General features: G+C 42.3%; 1 protein-coding gene across 1 annotated transcript in view; it reads left to right on the top strand.

The window, feature by feature from the left end:
- LOC109868745 (A disintegrin and metalloproteinase with thrombospondin motifs 19) overlaps window positions 1-15220 on the top strand; it is a 137249-nt gene that overhangs the window by 39643 nt on the left and 82386 nt on the right. Inside the window, exon 8 of the mRNA XM_031802449.1 lies at window positions 12140-12245. Within this exon, the coding sequence (XP_031658309.1) occupies window positions 12140-12245 (106 nt within the window). The remainder of the gene's footprint in view (window positions 1-12139; window positions 12246-15220) is intronic.

Raw genomic sequence — 15220 nt, 5'->3', positions numbered from 1 at the left:
ATAGTTACTTGTTTATTGTTAATAGTGTTAAAAGTTGATCGTTTATAGTTAGTAGTGTTAATAGTTTATAGTTAGTGTAAATGGTTGATAGTTAGTAGTGTTAAAAGCTACTTGTTTATAGTTAGTAGTGTTAATAGTTTATAGTTAGTGTTAATAGTTAATCATGTATAGTTTTGTGTTAATAGTTGATCGTTAGTAGTGTTACCAGTTACTTGTTTATAGTTTGTAGTGTTAATAGGTATTGTTTATAGTTAGTGTTAATAGTTTATAGTTAGTGTTAATAGTTGCTAGTTATTAGTGTTACTAATCAATTATAGTTAGTCGTGTTAATAGTTAATAGTTAGACTGCATACGCTATGATTCTTGGTCACCCATTCCTCTGAGCTGCTCCTTTAACATCCAGTGCATTTGGTAAGTATTTGGACTTCTTGACCTTTTCCACATTTTGTTACGTTACAGCTTTATTCTAAAATGGATTAAATAAAACATGTCCTCATCAATCTGGACACAATGTCACGTAATGACAAAGCGGAAAAAGGGGTTTTAGACATTTTTGTACAAATGTATTAAAAATAAAAAACAGAAATACCTAATTTACATAAGTTTTCAGACCCTTTGCTATGAGACTTGAAATTGAGCTCAAGTGCATCCTGTTTCCATTGATCACCCTTGAGATGTTTCTACATGTCAAGGCACAGATCTGGGGATGTGTACCAAAATATGTCTGCAGCATTGAAGGTCCCCAAGAACACAGTGGCCTCCATCATTCTTTAATGGAAGAAGTTTGGAACTACCAAGTCTCTTCCTAGAGCTGGCCGCCCGGCCACACAGCAATCGGGAGAGAAGGATCTTGGTCAGGGAGGTGACCAAGAACAAGATGGTCACTCTGACAGAGCTCCAGAGTTCCTCTGTGGAGATGGGAGAACATTCCAGAAAGACAACCATCCACCATTCAGGCCTTTATGGTAGAGTGGCCATACGGAAGCCACTCTTCAGTAAAAGGCACATGACAGCCCGCTTTGAGTTTGCCAAATGGCACCTAAAGGACTCTGACCATGAGAGACAAGATTCTCTGGTCAGATGGAACCATTTATTTATTTATTATTTTATTTAACCTTTATTTAACTAGGAAAGTCAGTTAAGAACAAATTCTTATTTACAATGACGGCTTAGGAACAGTGGGTTAAGTACCTTGTTCAGGGGCAGAACGACAGATTTTTGCCTTGTCAATTCAGTGATATGATCTAGCAACCTTTTGGTTACTAGCCCAATGCTCTAACCACTAGGCTACGTGCCGCCCCAAAACCATGATTGAAATCTTTGGCCTGAATTCCAAGCGTCACGTCTGGAGGAAACCAGGCACCTCTCATCACCTGGACAATACCATCTCTATCTTGACGCATGGTGGTGGCAGCATCATGCTGTGGGGATGTTTTTCAACTGCAGGGACTGGGAGACTAGTCAGTATCGAGGGAAAAATGAACGGAGCAAAGTACAGAGAGATCCTTAATGAAAACCTGCTTTAGAGTACTCAGGACCTCAGACTGGGGAGAAGGTTCACCTTCTAAAGTGACAACAACCTTAAGCACGCAGCCAAGACAATGCAGGAGTGGCTTCGGGACAAGTCTCTGAATGTCCTTGAGTGGCTCAGACAGAGACCGAACTTGAACCCGATCTGAGAGACCTGAAAATAGCTTTCTCGTGACGCTCCCCGTCGAACCTGACAGTGCTTGAGAGGCTCTACCCTAGAAGACTCGAGGCTGTTATCACTGCCAAAGGTGCTTCAACAAAGTACTCAGTAAAGGGACTGAATACTTATAATATAAATGTGATATTTTCAAAAAAAAATGTTTTCATAAATTTGCTAAAAATTCTAAAAACCTGTTTTTGCTTTGTCATTACGGGGTATTGTGTGTAGATTGATGGGGGAAAATACTATTTAATCAATTTTAGAGTAAGGCTGTAATGTAACAAAATGTGGAAAATGTGAAGAGGTCTGAATACTTTCCGAATGCACTGTAATTTCCCCGAGATGCTCCTTTAAGATACTCCTGCTATACTCATGCTACATTCATTCCCCTGAGTGTGGTGCATTTAAGATACTCCTGAACTATGCTACATTCATTTCCCCGAGATGCTCCTTTAAGATACTCCTGAACCATGTTACATTCATTCCCCTGAGTGTGGTGCATTTAAGATACTCCTGAACCATGCTACATTCATTCCCCTGAGTGTGGTGCATTTAAGATACTCCTGAACCATGTTACATTCATTCCCCTGAGTGTGGTGCATTTAAGATACTCCTGAACCATGCTACATTCATTCCCCTGAGTGTGGTGCATTTAAGATACTCCTGAACCATGTTACATTCATTCCCCTGAGTGTGGTGCATTTAAGATACTCCTGAACCATGCTACATTCATTCCCCTGAGTGTGGTGCATTTAAGATATTCCTGAACCATGCTACATTCATTCCCCTGAGTGTGGTGCATTTAAGATATTCCTGAACTATGTTACATTCATTCCCCTGAGTGTGGTGCATTTAAGATATTCCTGAACCATGCTACATTCATTCCCCTGAGTGTGGTGCATTTAAGATATTCCTGAACTATGTTACATTCATTCCCCTGAACTGCTCCTTTAAGATATTCCTGAACCATTACATAACAAATATCACTCAATTTGACCACCGCATTCCTAGAATGTGTCCAAATGGCACACTATTCCTTATATAGTGCACTGCTTATGACCAGAGATCTAAAGGGAAAGGGGGATACCTAGTCAGTTGTACAACTGAATGCCTTCAACTGAAATGTGTCTTCCTCTGAATCAGAGGGGTAGGGGGGGGGCTGCCTTAATCGATATCCACGTCTTCAGCGCCCGGGGAACAGTGGGTTAACTGCCTTGCTCAGGGGCAGAACGACAGACTTTTACCTTGTCAGCTCTGGGATTTTAGGCTATGTACCCTGATCAGAAGTAGTGCACTACATAGGCAATAGTGTGCCATTTGAGAAGCAATATAGGAATGTGTTGGTCAAATTGAGTTATATGTGTTATGTAATGGTTCAGGGATATCTTAAAGGAGCAGCTGTTCATCCCTACTGTCTCTCTCAAGACAGAGCTGATAAGAAGTATTGAAGCCACTCATGTGAATGCTAACCATGTGACTCCATTCTATTGACTTGGTCATTGTGTATCTGTTCCAGGATGAAGTTTCCTCTAGGTACAGATCTAGGATCAGCTTCCCCTTCCCCAATCTTAACCTTAACCATTAGTGGGGAAAATGCTAAACTGACACCTGATCAGTGTCTAGGGGCAACTTAACCGAACAGGGGATTTCCATGCCTGTGAGCTTTGACTTGATTGGCTTCCCATGATGACTCATGAGCCAATCAGATTAGTTCTTACTGGAGTTCATTTGTGATGTATGGCTGAGTAACAGAATCCAATAACAAGGGTATTTCATTTGAATTAAGTTTCGTCCATCAGTTGCCTCCATCTATTTATATATCCAGCTTATAATTCATTGGCGTTACGCATTTTATTTTAGTCATTTAGTCTTATTGGTTTGTTTTGGTAACCCTCCAGATCTATGACATGCTGCAGGATGCCCTCTGTGCAGGATGGGTGTTTAGGAGGATGGTTTTAGTCAGTGTCAGAGAAAGAGAAACACTACTTTTGACTATAAAGGCCTAGGACACAGTCAAAGAGAGACTAAGATTGTGACATTTGGATACATCATGGCCTATTACATCATGTCCTGATACATCATGTCCTGTTACATCATGTCCTGATACATCATGTCCTGTTACATCATGTCCTGTTACATCATGTCCTGTTACATCATGTCCTGTTACATCATGACCTGTTACATCATGACCTGTTACATCATGTCCTGTTACATCATGTCCTGATACATCATGACCTGTTACATCATGTCCTGTTACATCATGTCCTGTTACATCATGTCCTGTTACATCATGTCCTGTTACATCATGTCCTGATACATCATGACCTGTTACATCATGTCCTGTTAATACATCATGTCCTGTTAATACATCATGTCCTGTTACATCATTTCCTGTAACATCATGTCCTATTACATCATTTCCTGTACCATCATGTCCTGTTACATCAGTTCCTGTAACATCATGTTCTGTTACATCATGTCCTGTTACATCATTTCCTGATATATCATGGCCTGTTCTTTCAGCCTTGTGAAGCTGTGTGATCTGTCCCCCCCTCCCCCGAAGTTGTGCTTTGTTCACATATAGACACTCTCACACACTCCTCTCTCTCTCTCTCCCACATAGCACACACAGACACACAGCACACACAGACACATAGCACACACAGACACACAGCAAACACAGACACATGCACACAGCACACACAGACACATGCACACAGCACACACAGACACATGCACACACAGACACACAGCACACACAGACACACATCATACACAGCACACACAGACACACAGCACACACAGCACACATCATACACAACACACACAGACACACACACCAGCGCATAGGCAATGGCCCATATTGTTGTTGTTCACCCTGGTTTTTATAGGAAGACATAACGAGCCACACCGCGGGCACTTCCACTCCCTGGCCAAGCTCAGCGCATGCCTTTCCTTACAGGTAGTCACAAGGAGGAGCTGTGTCCCAAATGGCACCCTATTCCCTATTTAGTGCCCTACTTATGACCAGGACCAATAAGGCAGAGGGTGAACAGACCACCGAGCAACACGCCACGCACCTCCACTGAGAATAAAGGAAGGGCGGAGGGAAACATGATGTAATCCTGTCTGTGTTAAAAGGAGATGTGGTTTGTTTGGTGTGGCTGTAATCCTGTCTGTGTTAAAAGGACATGTGGTTTGTTTGGTGTGGATGTAATCCTGTCTGTGTTAAAAGGAGATGTGGTTTGTCGGTGTAGCTCTGAAGCTCTCTGGTGGACATCGACATGTTGTGGGTTTTATCAGGAAACGATTAATATAGTTGCATGGACAGTAAAGTCTATAATGGGGTTCCTCTCAAAACTAGGACCACCCCTGTAGCTATGCTCTAATAGCTAAGTGTGTGTGAGTGTATTTGTGTGTGTATTTGTGTTTGTGTGTGTGTGTGTGTTTGTATGTGTGTGTTTGTGTGTGTGTGCGTGTGTGTGTGTTTGTATATGTGTGTGTGTCTGTATTTGTGTGTGTATTTGTGTGTGTGTGTGTGTGTGTGTGTGTGTGTATTTGTGTGTGTATTTGTGTGTTTGTGTGTGTGTGTGTGTTTGTGTGTGTTTGTGTGCGTGTGTGTTTGTGTGTGTGTTTGTATATGTGTGTGTGTGTGTATTTGTGTGTGTATTTGTGTGTGTGTGTGTGTGTGTGTGTGTGTGTGTATTTGTGTGTGTATTTGTGTGTGTGTGTGTGTGTGTATTTGTGTGTGTGTTTGTGTGTGTGTTTGTATATGTGTGTTTGTGTGTGTATTTGTTTGTGTGTGTGCATACTTGCATGTGTGCCTGCATTGTGTTGTGCCAGTTGTGTGAGTCAAAGAGACACAGGTACCAGTTAAGACCCAGCGCACCTCGGGTCCGTGTGTTGGCTATCCCGTCCGGAGGTCTGTTAGGTTTTAATGACCTCGCCGAGGTGTCAAAGTACACTGTATTTGACCCCTCCCCTTTGACCCCACTCTCCGCAGCCTCCTTGCTGGCTTCAGGGCTAGTTTTCAGCCTCCGAGTGTGGAACTTGCGTGACACACACACACACACACACACAAACACATTTACACACACACACACACACACACACACACACACACACACACACACACACACACACACACACACACACACACACACACACACACACACACAGCATGTAACAAAATGCATCACTGTAGAGAGGGACAGGTAGATGGAGAGAAAGAAACCTTTAAGGGGGAAAGCTAGCCGTTGACCTCTGATTCCTCTGGTTCGTGTCGGCCATTCCTCCTTACAACTACCAGTCCTCGGGTACTCTATCAAGGCTGGTGTTGCTATGGGTACCTTATGCTGTCCCTGCTGCAGCGTGCAACAGGGCTGCAAAGCTAAACGTTAATGTTTGACAAATTCAGGCGTAACACCCCCTGGTGTCTGTTCGGATTATGACCATGTTTTTTTTGCTACAGGCGAGTTTCCCTCTCGACCTCACTCTAAAATCATACACTAAAATGACACGTTTCCCTTTTTCTTCACCAGTTACGCTGTGCAACAATTTGATAGCTTTGAGTTTATCTGCAGTGGGTAGGATATTATTGGGTACATATTTGTCAGTTTAAGCCTTAGATTAAGGATGGAGTAAAAATGCTACAACAACATGGGGGGGGAGATTTTTGTTTTGTGCGGGGTAGATGCACAGACGTTAAAGTGACTGCTTTAAGTAGAGCACCTGAAAATCCCATCACCATACAATCACATTCTAGTTACTACGTAATGTTCATCTGACGTTCACTTACTCGTAGGTCACAGATACCCTAACCCGTACCCTAGATACCCTAACCCGTACCCTAGATACCCTAAACCGTACCCTAGATACCCTAATCCGTACCCTATTTCAGATAACGGCAGCCCAAGTATGACAGGACAGAATGAGGGGAGAACTCCAAACCAGATCCTAAAGCACCCTGGTTAATGTAGGTTTGACGGTCGTACCGCCGCATAGTCAGTACAGGTGTACCACACATGTGGGCTTAGAGGCATGGGTTTGTCGTTAGACCGATTCCCAGATTGATGTTTAACTATAAAAATATCAAGCGAAATGGATTTGGGTACTCCGGGAGGATAAAAGTCCATATTTCTTTCCCCTGGATTTGGAGTTGCAGGTTCATTGAACATATACTTCATAAAAACAAGTTCTTATGTTACGTTTCTTTACTATCTGATGGAGGGAGAACACAAAAATATTCTGCTGCTTCCATTACTTTCCGTGAAAAGAAGACAATCTGGAGACCGTTGTGGGCTCGGTGGAAGCTTCGCTATGTTGTTGTAAAACTTGTTTTAGTCCGCCCCCCTCATTTACGTTTAGGTTTGACTAATGATGGAGGATTTGCCGGCTGGAGATAATATGAGATGATATGTCAAAACGTCTAGCATAAAGATTCATTGTCTGCCCCCCCCCCCCCCCCCCCCCACCTGAAAGGAACAACGCCAGACCAAACACATCTTACCTCCAGCCACTGCCTGTTATTGACATGGTTTGCCTACCGACGAAGGCCCTTACATAAATGGGTGACGGCAGAGAGCGTTATCATCGGGATCACAGTGACTTGTTGTCTCACATTTCTCAAAAGGAGTGGAGGGGTGTCATTAGGGGCCTTTTCAAGCCAACTCAACACCCAGAAGGGCCAGATGCCCAGCTAAGTGCAGGGGAACGGAGAGACTGGCTGCTACTTCACAGGACCCGGGCTGCCAGAGAGTCCTAGCATTCACTAATGGCCAGATTAGGGGCTAATCTCTACCGTCTAGCCCTGAAACATCAGTTATATTGCCCTGGAACCCACTCATATTGAACCCAGTCATATTGAACCCAGTCATATTGAAACCAGTCATATTGAACCCAGTCATATTGAAACCAGTCATATTGAAACCAGTCATATTGAACCCAGTCATATTGAAACCAGTCATATTGAACCCAGTCATATTGAAACCAGTCATATTGAAACCAGTCATATTGAACCCAGTCATATTGAACCCAGTCATATTGAACCCAGTCATATTGAAACCAGTCATATTGTACCCAGTCATATTGAAACCAGTCATATTGAAACCAGTCATATTGAAACCAGTCATATTGAAACCAGCCATATTGAACCCAGTCATATTGAAACCAGTCATATTGAAACCAGTCATATTGAACCCAGTCATATTGAAACCAGTCATATTGAAACCAGTCATATTGAACCCAGTCATATTGAAACCAGTCATATTGAACCCAGTCATATTGAAACCAGTCATATTGAAACCAGTCATATTGAACCCAGTCATATTGAACCCAGTCATATTGAACCCAGTCATATTGAAACTAGTCATATTGAACCCAGTCATATTGAACCCAGTCATATTGAACCCAGTCATATTGAACCCAGTCATATTGAACCCAGTCATATTGAAACCAGTCATATTGAAACCAGTCATATTGAAACCAGTCATATTGAAACCAGTCATATTGAACCCAGTCATATTGAAACCAGTCATATTGAAACCAGTCATATTGAAACCAGTCATATTGCCCTGAACTAGTCATAGACCGTTCTCTCTGCCACCGCATGGCAAGTGAGACCGGAGCCATAAGACTCCTGAACATCTAATCAAATGGCTACCTGGACTATTTACATTGCCCCCCCCCCCCCCCTCTTTTACACAACTGCTACTCTCTGTTGTTTATCACCTTTGCATAGTCACTTTAATAACTCTACCTACTTGTACATATTACCCCAATTACCTCAACTAACCGGTGCCCCCGCACATTGACTCTGTGCTGGTACCCCCCCTGTATATAGTCTCACTATTGTTATTTTACTGCTGCTCTTTAATTACTTGTTACTTTTATTTCTTATTCTTATTTGTACTGCATTGTTGGTTAGGGGCTCGTAAGTAAGCATTTCCCTGTAAGGTCTACACCTGTTGTATTTGGCGCATGTGACTAATAAAATTTGATTTAATTTAATTTGAACCCCAGTCATATTTCCCTGAAACTGAGTCATATTGAACCCAGTCATATTGAACTAAGTCATATTGCCCTGAAACCCAGTCATATTGAACCCAGTCATATTGAACTAAGTCATATTGCCCTGAAACCCAGTCATATTGAACCCAGTCATATTGAACTAAGTCATATTGCCCTGAAACCCAGTCATATTGAACCCAGTCATATTGCCTTGAAACCCATTCAGTCATATTGCCCCATCTTGAGAGGTTTCTCAGAGACAGAAACATAGAAAATTAGCACATTTTGGGAGGAGTGAGTGCAGGGAGTGTGTGTGTGTGTGTGTGTGTGTACGTGCGTGCGGTGAGATGGAGAGCCTAAGTTGTCTAATGGACATCCAGGCCCTTAGAAACTGCACTTAATTTATTTTATTTTCGTCCATCAAAGGCAGGATTGTTCTGCCGGTTTTCGTAATGGAAAGCATTAGTTCTGGATCCTTTTCAATGGGGTGATTAAGCCATCAAAGGTCACAGCATACGATCCACTACATGAGAAAATACTAAACCCCCTTCTCGTGTTTTCCCCCTTAACCTGATCCCTCAGGAGCAAAAGAGTTGCAGCTGTCATTTCCAGGCCATAATTCGGGAGCACACACCAGACATGGCGCTAGTATGTTGAACTGTTAGGGCAATTTACCTAACGGTGGATGAAATGGAGGGCTTTTTCCCTTTGAACCGAATCCACATTTAGAAAGAAAATAAAGGCCTGAAACCACTTTGATTACTGGATGGAGGAGAAAGGAGAGGACAAGGGAGAACATACTGTATTATTGTAGGGTTAGAGTTAGGGTTTATTGTAGGGTTAGAGTTAGGGTTTATTGTAGGGTTAGGGTTTATTGTAGGGTTAGAGTTAGGGTTTATTGTAGGGTTTATTGTAGGGTTAGAGTTAGGGTTTATTGTAGGGTTAGAGTTAGGGTTTATTGTAGGGTTTATTGTAGGGTTAGAGTTAGGGTTTATTGTAGGGTTAGAGTTAGGGTTTATTGTAGGGTTAGATTTGGGGTTTATTGTAGGGTTAGAGTTAGGGTTTATTGTAGGGTTAGAGTTAGGGTTTATTGTAGGGTTAGAGTTAGGGTTTATTGTAGGGTTAGAGTTAGGGTTTATTGTAGGGTTAGAGTTAGGGTTTATTGTAGGGTTAGATTTGGGGTTTATTGTAGGGTTAGACTTGGGGTTTATTGTAGGGTTAGATTTGGGGTTTATTGTAGGGTTAGAGTTAGGGTTTATTGTAGGGTTAGAGTTAGGGTTTATTGTAGGGTTAGAGTTAGGGTTTATTGTAGGGTTAGAGTTAGGGTTTATTGTAGGGTTAGAGTTAGGGTTTATTGTAGGGTTAGACTTGAGGTTTATTGTAGGGTTAGAGTTAGGGTTTATTGTAGGGTTAGATTTAGGGTTTATTGTAGGGTTAGAGTTAGGGTTTATTGTAGGGTTAGGGTTAGGGTTTATTGTAGGGTTAGGGTTTATTGTAGGGTTAGAGTTTGGGTTTATTGTAGGGTTAGAGTTAGGGTTTATTGTAGGGTTAGAGTTAGGGTTTATTGTAGGGTTAGGGTTTACTGTAGGCAGAGCCATCATGCCCGAGAGCCATCATGCCCACAGGGGCATGTGCTCCCTCAGATTTGTCCTGTTTAAAACATACATAAAAAATGATAATAATAATAATATATATACTACCGGTCAAAAGTGTCTTTATTTGTACTATTTTCTACATTGTAGAATAATACTGAAGACATCACAACTATGAAATAACACATATGGAATCATGTTGTAAACATAAAAGTGTTTGAGATTTTAGATTCTTCAAAGTAGCCACCCTTTGCCTTGAGTAGCCACCCTTTGCACACTCTTGGCATTCTCTCAACCAGCTTCACCTGGAATGCTTTTCCAACAGTCTTGAAGGAGTTCCCACATATGCTGAGCACTTGTTGGCTGTTTTTCCTTCACTCTGCGGTCCGACTCATCCCAAACCATCTCAGTTGGGTTGAGGTCAGGTGATTGTATAGGCCAGGCAATCTGATGCAGCACTCCATCCCTCTCCTTCTTGGTCAACAGCCTGGAGGTGTGTTGGGTTATTGTCCTATTGAAAAACAAATGATAGCTAAGCACAAACCAGATGGGAGGCGTATCGCTGCAGAATGCTGTGGTAGCCATGCTGGCTAAGTGTGCCTTGAATTTTTTTTAAATCCCTGACCGTCTCACCAGCAAAACACCCCCACATCATCACACCTCCATCACTGTGGGAACCACGCATGCGGAGGTCATCCGTTCACCTACTCTGCGTCTCACAAAGACACAGCAGTTGGAATAAAAAATCTCAAATTTGGATCTTATGTCTAATATCCATTGCTTGTGTTTCTTGGCCCAAGCAAGTCTCTTCTTCTTATTGGTGTCCTGTAGTAGTGGTTACTTTGCAGCATTTCGACCACGAAGGCCTGATTCACGCAGTCTCCTCTGAACAGTTGATGATGAGATGTGTCTGTTACTTGAACTCTGTGAAGCATTTATTTGGGCTGCAATTTGGTTGGTAAGGCTGGTAACTCTAAGGAACTTATCCTCTGCAGCAGAGGTAACTCTGGGTCTTCCGTTCCTGTGACAGTCCTCATGAGAGCCAGTTTCATCATAGTGCTTGATGGTTTTTCGACTGCACTTGAAGAAATGTTCAAAGTTCTTGACATTTTTCCACATTGACTGACCTTTATGTCTTAATGGACTGTAATTTATCTTTGCTTATTTGAGCTGTTCTTGCTATAATATGGACTTGGTCTTTTACCAAATAGGGCTATCTTCTGTATACCAACCCTACCTTGTTAAAAACAACTGATTGGCTCAAACGCATTAAGAAGGAAAGGAATTCCACAAATGAACTTTTAGTAAGCCACACCTGTTATTTTAAATGCATTCCAGGTGACTACCTCATGAAGCTGGTTGAGAGAAAGCCAAGCGTTTGCAAATCTGTCATCAAGGCAAAAGGTGGCTACTTTGAAGAATCTCAAATATAAAATATATTTTGATTTGTTTAACACTTTTTTGGTTACTACATGATTCCATATGTGTTCATAGTTTTGATGTCTTCAATATTATTCTACAATGTAGAAAATAGTAAAAAATAAAGACAAGAGTAGCTAGCTTATCTAACTATTTTAGCTGGCATGCCTGCTGAAATTAAAAAGCAAGCAGGAACTAAATGTAATGAATATGACTCACATTCCTTTCAATCTTTCACCCAGATTTTTAGAAGAGATGCAGAGAAGCATATTTTGTTTCTTTAAAAAATAACCACCAGTCAGGAGGATTTACAGAGAATTAGGAAATAGGAAAAAGGTCTTTCAGGTGTTTGAAAAGGCCTAGCCCCCTCCGGACCACGGATTCCGCCCTTAGAGATGTCAACCATTTTTTCCCCTGTTCTCTATTGCAGGCATTGCCTACCTGAGCGGCATGTGCAGCGAGAGAAGGAAATGCATCCTAGCTGAGGACAACGGCCTCAACCTGGCCTTTACCATCGCTCACGAAATGGGCCACAAGTGAGTCAAGTTTTTCCTCTCCCACAACTTTCACCTCACGCTTCACAAGCTCGATATCCACCACAAAGGCTAACCAACTGTCCCCTCACGCTTCACAAGCTCGATATCCACCACAAAGGCTAACCAACTGTCACCTCACGCTTCACAAGCTCGATATCCACCACAAAGGCTAACCAACTGTCACCTCACGCTTCACAAGCTCGATATCCACCACAAAGGCTAACCAACTGTCACCTCACGCTTCACAAGCTCGATATCCACCACAAAGGCTAACCAACTGTCACCTCACGCTTCACAAGCTCGATATCCACCACAAAGGCTAACCAACTGTCCCCTCACGCTTCACAAGCTCGATATCCACCACAAAGGCTAACCAACTGTCACCTCACGCTTCACAAGCTCGATATCCACCACAAAGGCTAACCAACTGTCACCTCACGCTTCACAAACGCGATATCCACCACAAAGGCTAACCAACTGTCACCTCACGCTTCACAAGCGCGATATCCACCAGAAAGGCTAACCAACTGTCACCTCACACTTCACAAGCTCGATATCCACCACAAAGGCTAACCAACTGTCACCTCACGCTTCACAAACGCGATATCCACCACAAAGGCTAACCAACTTAATTATCTCACAAACATGGTATGACATCTATAATTACTATTATTATAATGAGTTGTGTGGAAACAAATCTATCGACACAAGTCTACGCAGTAGTTTTGTATCTGAATTTAGCAGCGAAATCGATCGCTAAGATGCACTGACTGGATTTTATGCCCTGATAACAGAGTAAGAGTTCTATTCAGTTTGTATCGCTGAACATTCCTTTAAATTCTAATCACGCAGTAACGCTGAACTTCCGCGATATGGATTGAATTGAGCACTAAAGCTCTGTCAAGTCAAGTCATGGTGGTATGGGGAGTCAAAGGAGCCTACTTGCCCTTAGAGGGCCCTCCACGGTGTCCCCAGAGCGAAAGAGTGAGCAGATCCGCTAATGCTAACGTAGCATCTGGTCTTATGAAAGCCTCTGAGGGTGTGTCATCATCATCCCCACTAGCTCTGTATAGAAAAATCCTCTGGTTGAATTTTGTTCCAAAAATACCACTGTGCTTTGTCAGGGCTGGAGCCGCTGTTCCAGTTTGTCTTTTTGTTTATTGGATTGTGTGTGGGAAGCTATTGTTTATCCAATTGTGTGTGTCTGTAGATTTGTTGGACAAACTGAAGTCTCTGGGGTGGTGAGATCAGTGCCCGAAGTTGGTTGCTTTCTTTGTTGTGTGCTTGTCCCAGTTTGGTCCTGCTAATTCACTGATTCAACAGAGATGGGGTTATCTGAGTCTAGAATGCTAATTATTAACTAGTTATTTCATTGTTAATGACATGTTATGTGCAAGGATGCATCTTGGGACGCGAGTCTTCCTATGAATTTGTCTGCATGTACTTAAATGCATTCACATGTTGGCTATTGGAGCCTACAAAACTAGAGATGTGTGTGTGCGTGTATGTCTGTGTTTGTGTGTGATGTATCTGTCTCAAGATAGCGAACAGGAAAACTAGTTGATGAGTCCTGGAGCACACTTGTCTCTGCCAAATGAGCTCAGAGATCAGAGCTCGCGTTCGTCATGACTTGGCAGTAGTTTCACAAAGGCCACGCTGATGCGGACTACAATTCAAAGACATCAAAGTATCTTGAGTCACTTTCCAAAGGCAGTCGGGGTGAAATGACACAGAATTGAATCACAGAGTCAATACCATTGAGTGCAAATGTCACAGGGCTAGCAAAGCATGTCACAGGGCTAGTGTAGCATGACACAGGGCTAGCGTAGCATGACACAGGGCTAGCGTGGCATGACACAGGGCTAGCGTAGCATGTCACAGGGCTAGTGTGGCATGACACAGGGCTAGAGTAGCATGACAGAGGGCTAGTGTTGCATGACACAGGGCTAGTGTAGCATGACACAGGGCTAACGTAGCATGAGACAAGGCTAGCGTAGCATGACAGAGGGCTAGCGTAGCATGATACAGGGCTAACGTAGCATTACACCGGGCTAGCATGGCATGACAGAGGGCCAGCGTAGCATGACACAGGGCTAGCGTAGCATGACACATGACAGAGCTGTCTTCGGAAGGTGAAAGCCATGACGTAGTGCATTCACCAAACACAAGGTGCAAAAGAAAGGCTGTCTTGTATGAGGTCATTGCACATATTCATCCAATGCAGCATCCATCATCTTCCGCTCAAAATAGCTAAATATTATTGTGAACATTCTCGTTCTCTCTCTCGTTTGACTACATTTTAATTTTGTGTTTCACTCTATTTCTTTTCCATAAACCTTTAAAATCATTTGTTAATATATTGCACTTATGTGCCTTAATGGTCCGAGTAGTTTTTGTAAGGTACTAGAGATTAATAATGGCCTTGAACTGCCATTAGAATTCATCCTATAATTGCTCCAAAAATATACAATCAAGTGAAATATTCGTTATGTCACTTGATATGTTACTGTAAGTTGAAACTGATGTTTGATTAAGGGAAAAATGGATTTAAATAAATGTCTTGCGGATAGCTTTTGGCATATCCCATCTGTTATACATTTGGGACTAAACTTAATATACATGTCTGACAGTCAAAAAAGCATGTATTTTTAGCTGTGTAGCTCAGAGTAAAATAGCAAAGTATCAGTCTTTGCAATGGCTTGGATGGCCTCATTGAATTTGCCATTTTTAAAAAACACAAGATAAAACAGCTACGAAAAACTATGAAGTAGACGTGACCCAAAATGTTCTTCCTGAGCATTGGGATTTATAGCCAGTCATGCAGAACTAACTGAGATTATAAACCAATGGTCGCGTTAACCCTCAAATCAGATGCTTCACAGTCCAGATGTCGACTGCTTTATCTGTATGTGGTGTTTGGATGTTTTTATTTCATTTTGTTTAACTAGTCAAGTCAGTTAAGAACAAATTCTTAT

This window comes from Oncorhynchus kisutch, linkage group LG23 (genome assembly GCF_002021735.2).
Source record: "Oncorhynchus kisutch isolate 150728-3 linkage group LG23, Okis_V2, whole genome shotgun sequence".
Classification (NCBI taxonomy): Eukaryota; Metazoa; Chordata; class Actinopteri; order Salmoniformes; family Salmonidae; genus Oncorhynchus; species Oncorhynchus kisutch.
Note: the sequence above shows the minus strand (reverse complement) of the source record. Positions and strands in the feature narration are given on the sequence as shown.